Genomic DNA, 17,089 nt, shown 5'->3' on the forward strand with positions numbered 1-17,089 from the left:
TCCACCGTAATGGTACATTACGGCCACCTATTGGGCTGGAGAGTGGACATGTTTACCTGGAAATTCCACAGATATTACTACTGATAATAATGTAATTTTATTTATTTTGTGTATTGTGTGTACTGTATCTATCGTCATACACTGACCTGTAATGAAAAAAATAATTAGTTTTAAAGAAGTTGTTCTAATGTCAACTTAGTCAGTGATCAAGACCATTTTGTGTATTACTGGTATAATTTTTTGATAGACCTTTTCTAAGCAATTAAGTAATCTCAGTATTATATTTCAAAGCTTTGCTTCTGAGAACAGCTTTAAAATCTAGTGAATCTTATACGGCTTATTGCTGAATTTTTTTATTTATTTATTTATTTATTTATTTTTATTTTTGCCCCCAGGTTACGGTATGCTTTCTTGTGTTATCCTCAACAATTTTCTATCATGTATATTTTATGTACTTGTTAATTTTTTTGTTGCCAAATTAAATGTAATCAAATGATGCTAATTATAATAATATAGTAATACTAAATTATTATTATTATTATTATAACATATAACTAATAGTAATTAGTAGTAGTAGTCTTAGTAGTAGTAGTAGTAGTATCTCAGTCCTTGGTTTTTCTCTTTCTCCTTTATGTTTTCTCATGTATATAATTCCAGTTTGCATCCTTAAAGTGATTTTGTTGGGTACTCCATGATTTTCAGTGTTGATTTGATCGTTTGATGCACTATTTTGACCTTTTTACATTTTAAACACTGCCCCCACATGGCGTGGAGGTGCAGAGAGGAAAATTGAGGTGCCTGAAACTCGTCAACAACAGCTAGCAGGTCAGCTACTAGCTGTACAAATCAGCACTTGCTAATAAGGTCAGTAACGTCGTTTTGATCGTACTTCAACAAAAATAGTCAGTTGAACAACAGTGTAGTGTTTGTCGTTATTGGCCACCGCTGTGAATTGTTTACCAGGACGTGAAGTGAAGGTGACAAAATGGTGGTTAATGTTCCAGCTAGCTGCTCCAAAGACTAGCGTAGTTTGCTAACAGTCTGCAGTAAATGCGTTTCTTTGTGTTCTTGGCTGTTGAGTTATTTCATTCTTGAAAACAGCATGTTTTTATCGCAGACAAAACGTGTAAATTTAACTGTTTAAACGTGCATTTTCGCTCGGTCCTTTACGAAGTAGTTAGCAGCCAGCTTGACAGACAATATGCTAAATATTCCAAATGCTTAAAACGCTATTGGAGGGTTTATACTAGGGTGACCATATTTTGATTACCGAAAACCAGGAGACTCGGCCTGGCAATGAGATGCTCAAATGATACGCAGTTGGCAGCGGATACTAATTGGCGGAACCGGAATGGTTGGCAGAACAGAATCACGAGAATTGATGGAATGATTGACAGAACAGCACTTTACTAGATATTGACTGATTGATTGATCTCAAGATAATGCCCCCCCGTCATGTTCAAAGCACGAACATAACTCTTTTCTGTCCCATTTAGCCCTAATCACTGGAATAGCAGATCACCATATTGTAAAATTTACCCTCACTAACACTAGATGGTCAACCTGGTCTCATGGCAAGTAGTGATTCAGCAGCATGAAATATACATTAATCTATTGGTTCATGATATTGTGATGAAAAGCGCCTCATTTTTGTCAGGCAGCATGAATTCATTCTAATTCATTCCGTGATGGCTGCATGAAATTAAACGTGAAGTGGGGGGGGGAAAGAGTAAGATTAGGTTATGGTTAAGGTTGGGGGTAGGAATAGGGTTAGGAATAGTGAGTTTAAAAAAAAAAACCCTGTCACGAAAATTTGACTCATTTCGTCACGGGAGCACAAAAAAAAAACATGAGATTGGGCTGAGATGGCACCACACAAGCTCCCATTGTGCTATTCCATCGTTGTTCTGTCAAGAGTTTGGGGCATCTAATGCAGATCTATAGCTTCATATCATGGCTAAATAACTTGATTATTTTAATGGTGAGACATGATCATCTCGTCGATACTTGTTTTGGGTGTAATATAAGCAAAACAACCCATTGTTTGAACCGAACAACCAGTTGTTCGGTTCAATTCCACCTATAGTTCCGGCAATTAGTAACTCCCCAATTTAATGGGCAATTGAAAAACAATGAAAACCAGGACATTGTCATCACTTTCTAAAAAAAAAAATCCCAGGATAGCCAGGACAGGATGTGAAAATAGGACATGTCCTGGGAAAACAGGACGTTTGGTCACACTAGTTTATACTTCTCTTAGATGTTTGATTATCATCATTATTATTTTTATGATGGAGCCAGATTTGGAGCACATTTGAGAGTGTGACACAGTGTCAAAAAAGCAGCTAACTTTATTTTTTCATATTTTCACCAGATCGTCTCACGGAGATGCGAAAAGCAATGATCGATGAAGAGTGCTGGCTACAACGACACTGGCTTGTCCACCAGGGACATCATCAGGCACTGGAACATAGATAACATATGCAAACTGGTGAGATTTCAATATGCTGACTTCACATTAATGTGTAAACATGGGTTAAATAATGATCTTGACGTTGTAACAGTTGTTAATGTGTTCAAATGTGCTAGTAAATATACGCCTGTTTAGCCAGGGATCATATTAGGTGATTTCATTCAATGACATTGTAATTTCCTAACAATGAAAGAACATCATGAACACAATCCCCTATCTTTTATTGTCTATGACACTGCTTGCGCTTGGGTGTGGTGGGGTGCAAAAGGTGACCGACTATTTCAGTAAGACAGTGGTTAGAGACAGCAGCAGTTTCTGTAAGATAAACAGGATCTCCTCCTGAAGGTCGAGGGAGGCGCTTCTCAAGGCCCCACAGACAATACTCTGGGTATTATTAAAGGAAATGGCTAAGAATAGAGAACAGGGGTGCAAGGTGGCTCCTATGGTGGCAGTATTGTTTGGATGAAACAAGCCAAAATTGAATATAATCTTTATAAAAAAAAAAAAAAAAAACCTTTGAAGCTTCCATGCTGGGTGTGCCTCACTCACACAAAGCAAGAGGTTGTTTTACAGGCATTTATCTGGCACTGATGTTCAGCAGTTGCAAAGGAATAGTGATGGAGGTTTCTTAACTACAATATATGGATTTATTATAGTTGACATTTCTAAATTTGTAAGTACAATTATTGGCACTGTTTATTTATTTGCACTGCATGCTAAAGACTGAAGTAGTAACTTTGCTGCATATACGAGGTCTGTCCGTAAAGTATAGGTCCTTTTTATTTTTTTTCAAAAACTATATGGATTTCATTCATATGTTTTTACGTCAGACATGCTTGAACCCTCGTGCGCATGCGTGAGTTTTTCCACGCCTGTCGGTGACGTCATTCGCCTGTGAGCACTCCTTGTGGGAGGAGTCGTCCAGCCCCTCGTCGGAATTCCTTTGTCTGAGAAGTTGCTGAGAGACTGGCGCTTTGTTTGATCAAAATTTTTTCTAAACCTGTGAGACACATCGAAGTGGACATGGTTCGAAAAATTAAGCTGGTTTTCAGTGAAAATTTTAACAGCTGATGAGAGATTTTGAGGTGATTCTGTCTCTTTAAGGACTTTTCACGGTGCGAGACGTCGCGCAGCGCTCTCAGGCGGTGTCATCAGCCTGTTTCAAGCTTAAAACCTCCACATTTCAGGCTCTGTTGATCCAGGACGTCGTGAGAGAACAGAGAAGTTTCAGAAGAAGTTGGTTTCAGCATTTTATCCGGATATTCCACTGTTAAAGGAGATTTTTTTAATGAAAGACGTGCGGACGGATTGCAGCATCGGCTCGCAGCCGCCGCAACGCTCTGTCACAGGAAAAACACCTCTGCTGGAAGCCTTAAGGACAAGTTGGAACATGTCCAGCTGATAAACAATTTCTCATATACTCACTCCACTGAAAGCCATCAAAAGCCAACTGGATTTTAACAAATGGTTATTAACACGGAGGTGTTTTTCCTGTGCCGCCGCGCCGCGTCAGCTGCGTCCCGACGCGCGGATCCGTCCACACGTCTTTCATTAAAAAAATCTCCTTTAACAGTGGAATATCCGGATAAAATGCTGAAACCGACTTCTTCTGAAACTTCTCTGTTCTCTCATGACGTCCTGGATCAATAGAGCCTGAAATGTGGAGGTTTTAAGCTTGAAACAGGCTGATGACGCTGCCTGAGAGCGCTGCGCGACGTCTCGCACCGTGAAAAGTCCTTAAAGCGACAGAATCACCTCAAAATCTCTCACCAGCTGTTAAAATTTTCACTGAAAACCAGCTTAATTTTTCGAACCATGTCCACTTCGATGTGTCTCACAGGTTTAGAAAATATTTTGATCAAACAAAGCGCCAGTCTCTCAGCAACTTCTCAGACAAAGGAATTCCGACGAGGGGCTGGACGACTCCTCCCACAAGGAGTGCTCACAGGCGAATGACGTCACCGGCAGGCGTGGAAAAACTCACGCATGCGCACGAGGGTTCAAGCATGTCTGACGTAAAAACATATGAATGAAATCCATATAGTTTTTGAAAAAAATAAAAAGGACCTATACTTTACGGACAGCCCTCGTATACGAGGTCTATTAGAAAAGTATCTGACCTTATTATTTTTTCAAAAACCATATGGATTTGAATCATGTGTGATTGCGTCAGACAAGCTTGAACCCTCGTTCGCATGCGTGAGTTTTTCCACGCCTGTCGGTTGCGTCATTCGCCTGTGAGCAGGCTTTGAGTGAGGAGTGGTCCAGCCCCCTCGTCTTATTTTCATTGTCAGGAAATGGCGGAATGATTTGGGCTTTTTTTTCCATCAGAATTTTTTCAGAAACTGTTAGAGACTGGCAGCTGGAAACCATTAGAAAAATTTATCTGGCTTTCGGTGAAAATGTTATGGGCTTGGTAGAGAATAAGGAGTGTTACTGTCGCTTTAAGGACGGCCCCCAGTGACTGTGGGGCGCGCCGCGCTCAGAAGCCACCATCGACAGGCTGGACGACCATTTCATTTCTAAACGGATGGTTGTCTGGATCCGTGACCATCGTGTGCCATTTCTCTGGTTATCACAAGAGCTGGACATCAACCATTTTCCGGCAGATTTCACTTTTAACAAGAGATTTTGTCATGGAAAGCCGAGCAGAGGCTTCGCGCGTCACGATGGATTCGCTACTGGAGCGAGACAAAACCGTCTCCATTTTGGTCTCACAGGACGGTTTTGACGCGCGGAATTCCTCCGCACGTCTTGTCTCAATGTGCCGAAAAAGTGCTGATGTCCACGTCTTTTCACAATTCCTGTGCTAGTCAGACGACGTCCCGGATAAAACACAGCGTCCAGTTTGGAAATGAACGGCACATTCCACTGTTACAGGAGTTTTTGTCATGGAAAAACCAAAAGCCAGATTCATTTCTAATCATTCCGCCATTTCCTGACAATGAAAATCCGACGAGGGGGCTGGACCACTCCTCACTCAAAGCCTGCTCACAGGCGAATGACGCAACCGACAGGCGTGGAAAAACTCATGCATGCGCACGAGGGTTCAAGCTTGTCTGACGCAATCACACGTGATTCAAATCCATATGGTTTTTGAAAAAAATAATAAGGTCGGATACTTTTCTAATAGACCTCGTAAATGAATTAAGTGGTGTGTCACTGGATAATGGGGAAAATATTGTAAAGCTATCAGCTTGACATGACTGTACTGCTTTGACCACTAGCTCCATTTAACAGTCCCATCAGTAATAATTTGCAGAGCTTTTCACACAACTGTAATTAAGTTCTTTTCAGCAACACAAGCAATCCTAAAACTGTTACAAAGTGAGTAGACAATGATCCAGACAAAATTGGCATGGTGAAAAAGAAAAGAAAATTAACCCATTAATGTCAACATTCATTGAGTTCATACAGACATTTTTTTTGATTGTCTAAGCGATGTTAGTCCTGGATGACTGTAAACCTCTTGAATTTAAATAAGATTGAAATTATAATGTTTGGATGTGGTCCAACAGATTTTTTTCTGCTGGCACTCTAGCCCCCTTGACACCAAACATGCAGTTGTCAATGAAAAATCTTGGCGTCATGTTTGATGATAGGCTGAACTTGATTGCCAAGTTAGTTTGGTTCTGAAAACTAGCTTTTTTTTCAACTATGAATTTTATCTAAAGTTAAAGGGTACCTGCTACATAAGATTTTGAGGACTGTAATCCATGCTTTTATTAACAATGTTTGGATTACTGTAATTCATTGTATTTTGGCCTGGACTCTCACTCTTGCACAGCCTTCAACTGGTGCAAATGTGGCTGCCCATCTCCTTAATGCAAACGCAAGTGGGACCACATATCTCCTGTTCTGGGCCTCACTGCACTGGCTTCCAGTTGCTTTTAGAATGATTTTAAAATTTTATGTTTGTTTTTAAAGCTCTTAATGGCTTAGGCTCCAGTATTTGTCTGAGCTCCTCCATGTCTCCGCCCCTGCCAGAGCGGTGAGATCCGCAAATCACCTGCTACTGGTCACCCCAGAAATGAGGCTAAAAACGGGTGACAGAGCCTTTGTGGCAGTTCTGGAACAACCTGCCCTGTGTGTGTGTGTGTTGTGTGTGTGTGTGTGTGTGTGTGTGTGTGTGTGTGTGTGTGGGTGTGTGTGTGTGTTGTGTGTGTGTGTGTGTGTGTGTGTGTGTGTGTGTGTATATATATATATATATATATATATATATATATATACACACACCAATTTCAATTTATTTTTACTTATATAGTGCCAAATCACAACAGAGTTGCCTCAAGGCGCTTCACACAAGTAATGTCTAACCTTACTAACTCCCAGAGCAACAGTGGTAAGGAAAAACTCCCTCTGAGGAAGAAACCTCAAGCAGACCAGACTCAAAGGGGTGACCCTCTGCTTGGGCCATGTTACAGACATAAATAACAGAACAATTCACAGAAACAATTCACAAAACAAATATACCGGAAATGCTGTTGGTGCACAGGACAGGAGCGTCTCCAGCACAAATACAACTCCCATCTCTGGATGGAGCTGCACCTAAACAGAGGAAAAAAACAGAATTGGGCATCAGAAAAGACAAGTAATACAGTATAATTTGCAGCATTAAACAACAAGAAAAACAGGAAATACTAAGGTGATTGCTGGCCACTAGCCCTAAGCTTCACTAAAAAACCCAGAATTTAGGTAAAGTTCCTAATAAAATGAATTAAAAGATTAAAAAGCGGTAAAACCAAATTATACCAGTATGCTAGCCATACGAAAGGGAAATAAGTGCATCTTAAGTCGGACTTGAAAGTCTCCGCAGAATCTGACTTTTTTATGATGCAGGGAGATCATTCCACAGAAACAGGGGCATGATAAGAGAATGCTCTATGACCTGCAGACTTCTTATTCACCCTAGGGACACAAAGTAGTCTTGCACCCTGAGAACGCAAGCCCGGGCCAGTACGTAAGGTTTAATTAAGTCGGCTAGGTAGGGAGGTGCCAGTCCATGAACAGTTTATAAACTAGTAGCAGAACCTTAAAATCTGATCTCACTGGGACAGGAAGCCAGTGAAGATCAAGTAGAATATGATGATCCACGGTATCAAACACAGCGCTAAGATCAAACAACACCAGAACAGTAGTGATGTCTGAATCCATTGCAAGCAGAAGATCTTCACCACTTTAGTGAGCGCCGTCTCTGTGGGAATATTTTCTAAAAGCAGCCTGCAGTGGCTCAAAGAGATTATTCTCAGTAAGATAGTCCACGAGCTACCGTGACACCACTTTTTTCCAGCAATTTTAGCGAGCTAAATGATACAATTTGATATCGGCCGATAGTTTTTCAATACACTAGGGTCAAGATTAGGTTTCTTAAAGTAATGGTTTAATCACTGCAGATTTGAAACATTTAGGAATAGATCCAGAAGTTAAAGAAAAGATGAATCATTTCCAGCACAGTCAGCCCAAGAGTGGGCCCACAGGTCCTTAAACAGTTTTGTTGGTATAGGATCAAATAAGCAGGTTGTGCTTTTTGTTGACATTACGAGTTTCGTCAGCATAGCCTAGTGAGATACTATCAAATTCAGTAAATCTAGGTAATACCTCAGTAATGGCGCCCACCTCAATAGCAGGATGTAGTGGCTGGGTTGAGGCATGCTGGAATATGTTTAACCTAATGTCTTCTATTTTCTTCTCACAATAATCCAGGAAATATTGTGCTGTAAAAGGAGAGCGAACTACAGGGGTTGTCCATGAATAAGTGTTGCCCACCGTGTCGAACAAGAACTTTGAGTTATGCTTCTTTTTGTTGATCAAATCAGAGTAATAGGTCCGTTTGTAGCCAATAATGCATGCTTATAGTCTGAGATAGCATCACGCCCACACAAGGTGGAATACTTCTAATTTGAACTATGCCATTTCCATTCTAGACCTCTGGCCTTATGCTTGAGGTCACGCAGGTAATCATTGAACCAAGGTGACTGTGTTTTGGGGGAGTGCAGTTTTAACACAGGTGGCGCAATCATGTCGCGTGCAGTTTTGAGCACTGAGTTTAAACTATCCACAAAACTGTCTACTGATTGACTATTTGCCAAATGTGAAGCTAAGACATCAGGCAGTCTAGGTTCGAGTTCAGTCTTAGTTGAGGATTTGATGCATCGGTGTAGTGATATATGGACATTTACTTGGTCCACATTTTATTTTATTTTATTTATTTTATTTTACCTTATGTTTATATTAGTTGTACTTATACTCTGAATAATTCACCGTTAAATTTCACTATCTTTTATTTGGCTAAAAATTACTCGCACCACAGCAAGCACCTTTTTGGAGTTGCACTCAAATCTTATTGCAATGCAAATTACAATGACAATAAAGGCGATTCTGATTATGATATATAAGGTTGTTGTTCCACTAAATATGGCAGCGAAACTGTAAACTTAGTGAGTGGTCAGAGACCACTGATGTAAGAGGCATGATGTCAACACCTTAGTAAATGGCGCCCACCTCAATAGCAGGGTGTAGTGGTCTGGGTTAAGGCATGCTGGGATATGTTTAAATTGAAAAATTAAATCATCCAGTCCTACTTATACTTTAAGTAGGACTCAAATTTATTAATTATTTTATTTTCAATATTAATTGAAAAATTAAAAAAGTTGAATATCACATTTAATGTTGCTCATGATGTCTTAATTTGATACGGACCCCGAAACAATGTTCGAAACATGTTTCGGTGTGAGGAATAAGTAGTGTTTTGAGTTGGAGTCACTAATTTGTGACTCCAAAGTGACAAAAAAGTTGCCACTATCCCAGCTACATTTTCTATCTGTTGTTTAATCCCAGTTTAGTTTACATTCTTGTGTGTGTGTGTGTGTGTGTGTGTGTGTGTGTGTGTGTGTGTGTGTGTGTGTGTGTGTGTGTGTGTGTGTGTGTGTGTGTGTGTGTGTGTGTGTGTGTGTGTGTGTGTGTGTGTGCTGTCAAGAATTTTGCATCATGTTTCTCCCTGCAGTTACTAGCCTATTCACTGGGCAAGGTGGTGCTAGCTTATTAATTGTGCTTGGCAAAACAAATCTGCTTTTTCAATCTGTCTGGCTCATCACAGTTCACCAAATTCAATTGGATTTGTCTTCATTATATATTCTTTTAATTTGGTGAGGCACAAGATCATAGCATTTATTGTTTTGAGGGATTGTCTTCGTGTGTCGGTTGGGGCAGACTACCTCATTCGCTCATCTACATTTTTGCAGTCCAAGCCCTATATGCAGGGAACAGAATATTTATTATTGCAATTAACCTTTAAATTAAAGGTCTGAACTGCTCTGATGTATGATCTTGTTACCTACCATTGTACTATTGATTTATCTCTTCTGTAGTGAGCTTGGGGTTCAAGTTGAGGCTAGTCAGGCATATCTGAAGTAATTTATTATGGACAAGCTTGTATAATCTATTTTATCATTCTACTCAATTATCACTTTTTTCCTGAAGTCTTTTTTTCCCCTCCCTTCCCAGATAAACCATGATCCCCATCACTGAGCTGCGGTACTTTGTGGACACGCAGCCAGCGTACCGCATCCTGAAACCATGGTGGGATGTTTTCACCGACTATATCTCCATTGTTATGCTTATGATTTCTGTGTTTGGGGGGACCCTGCAGGTCACCCAAGACAAGATGATCTGCCTGCCCTGCAAATGGGTGGTCAATCAGACCTGCAGGAGGTACCTCAATTCCTCCTTCTCTACACCTCTGGTTTTGGAGCCCAAGGGATCCAATATGATCTGGACCGGCACCAGTACAACTATGTGGATGCTGTGTGCTATGAAAATAGATTGCATTGGTTTTGCCAAGTACTTCCCCTACCTAGTACTACTTCATACACTTATTTTCCTAGCGTGCAGCAACTTTTGGTTTAAGTTTCCTCGGACTAGTTCCAAACTGGAGCATTTTGTGTCCATTTTGCTCAAATGCTTTGACTCTCCTTGGACTACAAGGGCACTGTCTGAAACAGTGGTTGAAGAGACAGATCCCAAACCCATGAAAATGAATGGATCAATTGACCACAAGGAGTCCGTCATCAGTGAAGACGTGAGGCAAGTGTTCCGATGCTGCAACTGGACAAAGACACGCTTGGAGCAGGGCATTGTGGACAGAACAGAAACAGGGGTTTTGGACAAAAAGGAGGGTGAACAAGCCAAAGCATTGTTTGAAAAAGTGAAGAAGTTCCGCTTACATGTGGAAGAAGGCGACATTGTGTACAGACTGTACATTCGTCAAACTATCATCAAAGTGATTAAATTTATTCTGATAATCTGCTACACAGGGTATTACGTGCACGATATTAAATTCAGTGTGGACTGTTGGGTTGATATTGAGAGTCTGACAGGTTACAGCATGTACTACGTGCTCATCCATTGGCTACACTTTTAAAATCTTGGCATGTTTTTATATTAGCTTAGTCGTAGTGTATGGATTGATATGCATGTACACGCTGTGCTGGATGCTTCGCCGCTCTCTGAAGAAGTACTCCTTTGAGTCAATACGGGAAGAGAGCAGCTACAGTGACATACCCGATGTGAAAAATGACTTTGCCTTCATGTTGCACATGATAGATCAGTATGACCCGCTTTATTCAAAACGCTTTGCTGTGTTCCTGTCAGAAGTAAGCGAAAATAAGTTGAGGCAGCTTAACCTGAATAATGAGTGGACACTGGACAAGCTGAGACAGCGAATTACTAAGAACTCACAGGAGAAGTTGGAATTGCACCTTTTCATGCTTAGTGGCATTCCAGACACAGTATTTGACCTGATGGAGCTTGAGGTCCTCAAGCTGGAGCTTATCCCTGATGTCACCATCCCCCCAATCATCGCCCAGCTCGTCAACTTGAGAGAGATGTGGCTTTACCACACTCCAGCTAAAATTGAAGCGCCAGCATTGGCATTTTTGCGTGAGAACTTGAAGTCTCTTCACATCAAGTTCACTGACATCAAAGAAATTCCCTTGTGGATTTACAGTTTGAAGAATCTGAGTGAGCTGCACCTGACAGGGAATCTCAGTGCTGACAACAATCGTTACATCGTCATTGATGGGCTCCGTGAGCTTAAAAGGCTCAAAGTCTTCGACTAAAGAGCAATCTCACCAAGCTACCTCAGGTGGTGACTGACGTGGGCCTTCACCTCCAGAAGCTTTCCATCAATAATGAAGGCACCAAGCTCATGGTGCTCAACAGTCTGAAGAAGATGGTGAACCTGAGTGAATTGGAGCTGATTCGCTGTGACTTAGAACGCATACCGCATTCGATCTTCAGCTTGCACAACTTGCAAGAGATTGATCTGAAGGACAACAACTTAAAGACCATTGAGGAGATTATCAGCTTCCAGCACCTCCACCGACTGGTCTGCCTTAAACTCTGGTACAACCAGATTGCCTACATTCCCATTCAGATTGGAACATTGACCAACCTGGAGAAACTCTATCTGAACAGAAACAAGATTGAGAAGAGTTCCCAGCCAGTTGTTCTATTGCCGCAAGCTGCGCTTCCTCGACCTCAGCCATAATGACCTAACCTATATCCCCACAGACATTGGCTTTCTCCAGAATCTCCAGTACTTCGCAGTCACAGCCAACAGAGTGAGTAAAACATATTGTTTTTCAATGCTCTTTTATTGTTCTTTTATGGGTGAGGCAAGAGCTCATACATTTATGTAACATTTTATTGTGGTGTTGTCATTCAGTAGTGGTTTAAAAAAATCTTGCTGAATTTATTTCAGGTTTTAAATCCTTATGTCTCTTTTTTGACCTTTTCAACTTTGGCATACAGATTGAAAGCCTGCCTAATGAACTATTCCAGTGCAAGAAGCTTCGCACTCTAAACTTGGGAAACAATTGTCTGCTTTCTTTGCCTTCACGATTTGGAGAATTAACAGCACTAACACAACTCGAGCTGAGGGGCAACCGTCTGGAGTGTCTGCCCGTAGAGCTGGCTGATTGCCGGCAGCTTAAGAGAACCGGACTTGTGGTGGAGGAGGACCTTTCAACACTCTGCCCACAGAGGTTAAGGAACAGTTATGGAAAATGGACAAAGAGCAAGCTTAAGTACAAATGGATACCAACTGGGGGCTGGCACAGAAGGAAACATGTATCTGTCCATGAAAGCTGATTATAACAGGCTAAGTCTTACTGTGACGTACAGCAAGTGAGATGGGTATCACGTAAATAATATTGAAACTACAACAACTACTTGATAATTTAATTGTGATTGTCAAATTTGATTCCCACGGTTGCACAAAAGGAAAATGATTGCAGATTTTTTACTTTTTTTTTTTTTAACTGATGTTCTGTTGCCTGCCAATTGATTCTACTCTCTCTCTGAGTGCTGTTGCCCCAAATGACGCCTCATGTTTAGTGCTGCTCGCTGGACCCTTGGTTGAGGATGCAGCCGAGTTATCGCCTGCCACTCCATCATTCAGTATTATGACATGGGCAATTGCAACGATCTAAAATTGGGCTTTTGTTTTATTCCTGTTTTGCATGTTTGATCATTCTTTGTTGTACTTTGTTTATTTGATCTCTGTTGCTGTTAGAATGGCCTCAGTAGCGGGTCACCCCTCTGAGTCTGGTCTGCTTGAGATTTGTTCCTCAAAAAATGCAGGAGGGAGTTTTCTCTTACCACTGTCGCCAGTGTGCTCCCTCAGGGGGGTTGTAAGGTTAAATCTTATCCTTATGAAATGCCTTTTGGTGACTTTTGTTGTGATTTGGCACCAGTGTTGCCACAGTAATGTTACTTTATGCACTTACATTTTAGTTACTTTATACAGTTACTTCATTAGCAGCTGCGGACAACTTGTTGGCAGCTGCTCAGTGTAACTAGTAATCTAACTTGGATAGTTTTAAGATTGAGTACTCAGAAAACTAAGTATTATTTTGCTGATTAGTTACTTTCCTGATTACTCAATCTTAAGAGGAACCAAGTTAGATTATTACTTACCTAATTAGTTACATTCAGCTTTATTAGCTGCTAATATAACTATATAAAGCTGCTAATGAAGAAACTGTATAAAGTAACTTTCCAAAGTAAACTGTGGCAACACTATTTGGCACTACGAGATGAGGACAAAATTATGAGCGCTATGAAATTTAACATTTTCTGTAAAATTTTCCCAAGTTTTTTTTTTAAACAGTGCACTGAATTTTCAATACAGCATTTGTAAACAGTTTATTTTGGATGCTTACTTAATTTTACTTTGCACACAGAAATGGAATTGTTGCCCAAAACCTACCAGAGTCAACATTATTTGCTCCCCTCATGCCAATAGTCAGTTGTGTATCCTTTTTGCTGAATAACAGCCTACAGTTATTGTTGTCATTTTGAACAAGTCCTTAAACTTGTCTCCTGAAGAATGCCGGTCTATTTGGCAAATCTCTGTCTCCTCTAGATTTGATGGTCGTTTGGCATGAGTAGTATCTCACCTGGGCTGTACTGGTGGAGAGGAGGCAGAGACAAAAAAAATATCGCAGTAGACAGGCGACCACTTTTTCATGTGGAATCTCACTAAATTGGTCCTTCCGACATGTACGTGCCTTGGCAGCTGACTATGAGCTGATGCGGTCTGGAGTGGCGGTGAAAATATGGCCAGTCCTTACACGTATTGCATGCCACCCGCTGACATGCTGCAGGGGCTATTGTGGCCAGCCTAAGGCACCTCTGTGCAGTAATCATGCTGTCTATCAGCATCTTGATATGCCACACCTGTGAGGTGAGATGGATTATCTCAGCAAAGGAGAAGTGCTCACTAACACAGATTTATACAGATTTGTGAACAATATTTGAGAGAAGTAGGTCTTTTGTGTTTATAGAAAATGTTTTAGATCTTTGAGTTCAGCTCATGAAAAATGGGAGCAAAAACAAAAGTGTTGCATTTATATTTTTGTTCAGTGTATAAAAGGAAAAGTGTCTGTCATGTCATGCACATTCTGAGTCGTAAAGATGACATGGAGAGGGGTATGAGATGCACGCCAGTCTAGCTGATGAGAAAGGGGGGTGACAAACGGCTGCAAACTTCCTGTGAAAGTGCGCAAATTCCCTCGTAGATGCTGTTCACAAGTTGTTGCAGCACAGTGAGCTATAACCCTTAGTCTTCAGTTCACCCCACAGATTTTCAATGGGATTTAAGTTGGGTCTTTGTGCCAGTAATGTTCACTTTGCTCTGCTGGAGGTAGTTTTCCACAGAAGTGGCATAGTTGGGGTTGTTGTGTTGGAAGACAAAGCGATGACCCAGACCCCGCTTTGGTGCTGGCTGCATGAGGTTTTCTTTCAAAATCTTCACATATCCTCCTTTAATCATGATTCCTTCCACCTTGACGAGATTCCCACTTGTGGTCTTCTTATTTGCCTCTCCTTCTTTCTCCAAACATAAGCAACATCTCTATGGCCAGTGAGTTTTGTCTCGTCTGACCAAAGGACACTCTTCCAGTATGCATACTTTTCTCAAGGTCTTCCTTGGCATACTTCAGTCTGGCTTAAAAGTGTCTCTTCTGCAAGAAGTGGAGTTTTTCTTGCTCTGCAACCTTGCAGTCCATTCCCGTCCAGGGCTCTAGTGATAGTCTTGTTTGAAACTACAATTGCTGACTTGTCCAAGTCATTTACTAGTGTCTTGGAAATTGTTCTGTGGCCTTTAGACACATCTCTCACTAGTTTTCTTCCCAGATTCTTTGAATCAACAAGAAAAAAAAGACAAACTAGGTAAGATTTACACTAAACTGTTAAACTAGACTTAATTGACTGAATTGAATTCAATCAAGTTTTATTTCTATAGCACTTTACAACAGCTTTCACTGAACCAAAGTGCTTTCCAATAGCACCAGCTAGATATAAAATAAAAAGAAAAGTACGAAAACACAATAGCATCCAAAATAGAATAAAAATAGACAAAAAAGTGTCAAAGCAATTATGTGCAAAAAGCTGCCCTGAACAAGTATGTTTTTAACTTAGCTTTAAACAGAGGCAAGCTATTAATGGACCTCAGTTCAGGAGGTAATGCATTCCACAACTTAGGACCTGCTACTGCAAAAGAACGGTAACCCCGGTGTTTGGACCTGGACCTGGGAACCTCAAGAAAGTTTTGGTCAGCAGACCGAAGTGCTCTGACAGGGTTGTGTGTTTTTAACAGGTTACATAAATAAGAAGGTGCAATGCCATTTACAGCTTTAAAAACAAATATTAACAGTTTAAAAATCAACTCTAAAACGGACTGGAAGTCAGTGCAGGGAGTAAAGTACAGGAGTGATGTGGCTGTGCTTCTTGGTATTGGTCAACAGGCGAGCAGCAGCATTCTGGACCAGTTGGAGTCGGTTTAGAGAGCCTTGAGTGATACCAACATAAAGTGCATTGCAATAGTCAATCCGGGAGCTGATAAAAGCATGCATAGCCTTTTCAAGGTCCTTTTGGTTTAGAAAGGGTTTGACTTTTGCCAGGGGTCTCAGCTGGAAAAAAATGGCTCTTACCACACTGTCAATTTGTTTCTCAAATTTTAAACAGTCGTCAAACCGCACACCAAGGTTCCTTACCACAGCCCTACGATAAGGAGCCAGGGAGCCAAGATCTGGATCAGAGTTAGTTTTATCTCCAAACAGAATACACTCTGAATTGACATGCAAGTTTGCTTCAGACTGAATGTCTGAATTAAACTTGCACGTGTTGTATACCTACATGTAGCTCTAAAAGTCTTGGCTGAAGTAGTTATGAAGTAACCACCTGACTGATATAAAATAACTGAACGATCAGAAATTATGTTGTAATGTTTTTGCAAGAGACAAGCCTTGTACTTATTTCAATTCCTTATTACACTCCAAGGCTCTGGCTATTTCTTTTGTACTTTAACCTTTACAAATTGCAGGTCATTAAATGTTGTGCAGTGATACTTGGAGACAATGTTCAACTGTTGGCTCACATTTCAAGTATTATTTGGAATAGCTACAAAAAGTGTTATGGTGAAATTGTTGAACGGCAAGTATTTTTGTTGGTGTAAATGTGAATAAACAATGCATAAAGCCTAAATGGCTTTGGAAAATTTAATATGTGAAAGTTTCAGCTTAGATTTAACTTCCACAGGCATGAACAGATGAGTTTTAAACCTGTTGCAGATACAGTGTAATTCTAAGAATAACAGTTTGCTTGCCAGATGTGCATTTACATTTAACGAAGTGGTCATTTGCCTTAACTTAAATCCACTCATTTTGACATGGACTCTTTGTACAACAGGCTCGGCGAGAGCATGCGATTATTGACAGCTTCATTCTTCACTAAGCCCAAATAGGAAGGACAGTGGCAGGACACGTAATTTAAATGGTTTGGTTTTTTTTATGCTTTTACAACTGACTGCCCAGCACCCAGGAGTAGAGAAGTCCAGTGGTCGAGGACACGGATCAGAAACGTTTGACCTATGTCGAGCTGAAAAAATCTTGTTCGTCTTGTGATTCAAAGTGTTCGACAAGACCAATGATTTTTTTTTTTCTTCAAACTTGCGCCTTAAATAACTGAGCCACTGTTTTCAGATTATAATGACCCGTGCTGTGCCACTCACTCACTACTGACTTCATGAATGAAACTGAATATTTAAATTAAAAC

General features: G+C 40.7%; 1 protein-coding gene across 1 annotated transcript; it reads left to right on the top strand.

Moving 5' to 3' along the window:
• Nucleotides 1-765: 765 nt before the first annotated feature.
• LOC117510974 (volume-regulated anion channel subunit LRRC8A-like) lies at nt 766-12,753 on the top strand. The gene is given in 10 exon segments (XM_034170906.1): nt 766-864; nt 2,375-2,491; nt 9,977-10,221; nt 10,224-10,303; nt 10,305-10,862; nt 10,864-11,575; nt 11,578-11,963; nt 11,965-12,093; nt 12,284-12,491; nt 12,494-12,753. Coding segments are annotated over 8 exon segments (2,376 nt in total). The 5' UTR covers nt 766-864; nt 2,375-2,491; nt 9,977-9,983; the 3' UTR covers nt 12,559-12,753.
• Nucleotides 12,754-17,089: the final 4,336 nt, after the last annotated feature.

This window comes from Thalassophryne amazonica, chromosome 5 (genome assembly GCF_902500255.1).
Source record: "Thalassophryne amazonica chromosome 5, fThaAma1.1, whole genome shotgun sequence".
NCBI classification, from domain to species: Eukaryota; Metazoa; Chordata; class Actinopteri; order Batrachoidiformes; family Batrachoididae; genus Thalassophryne; species Thalassophryne amazonica.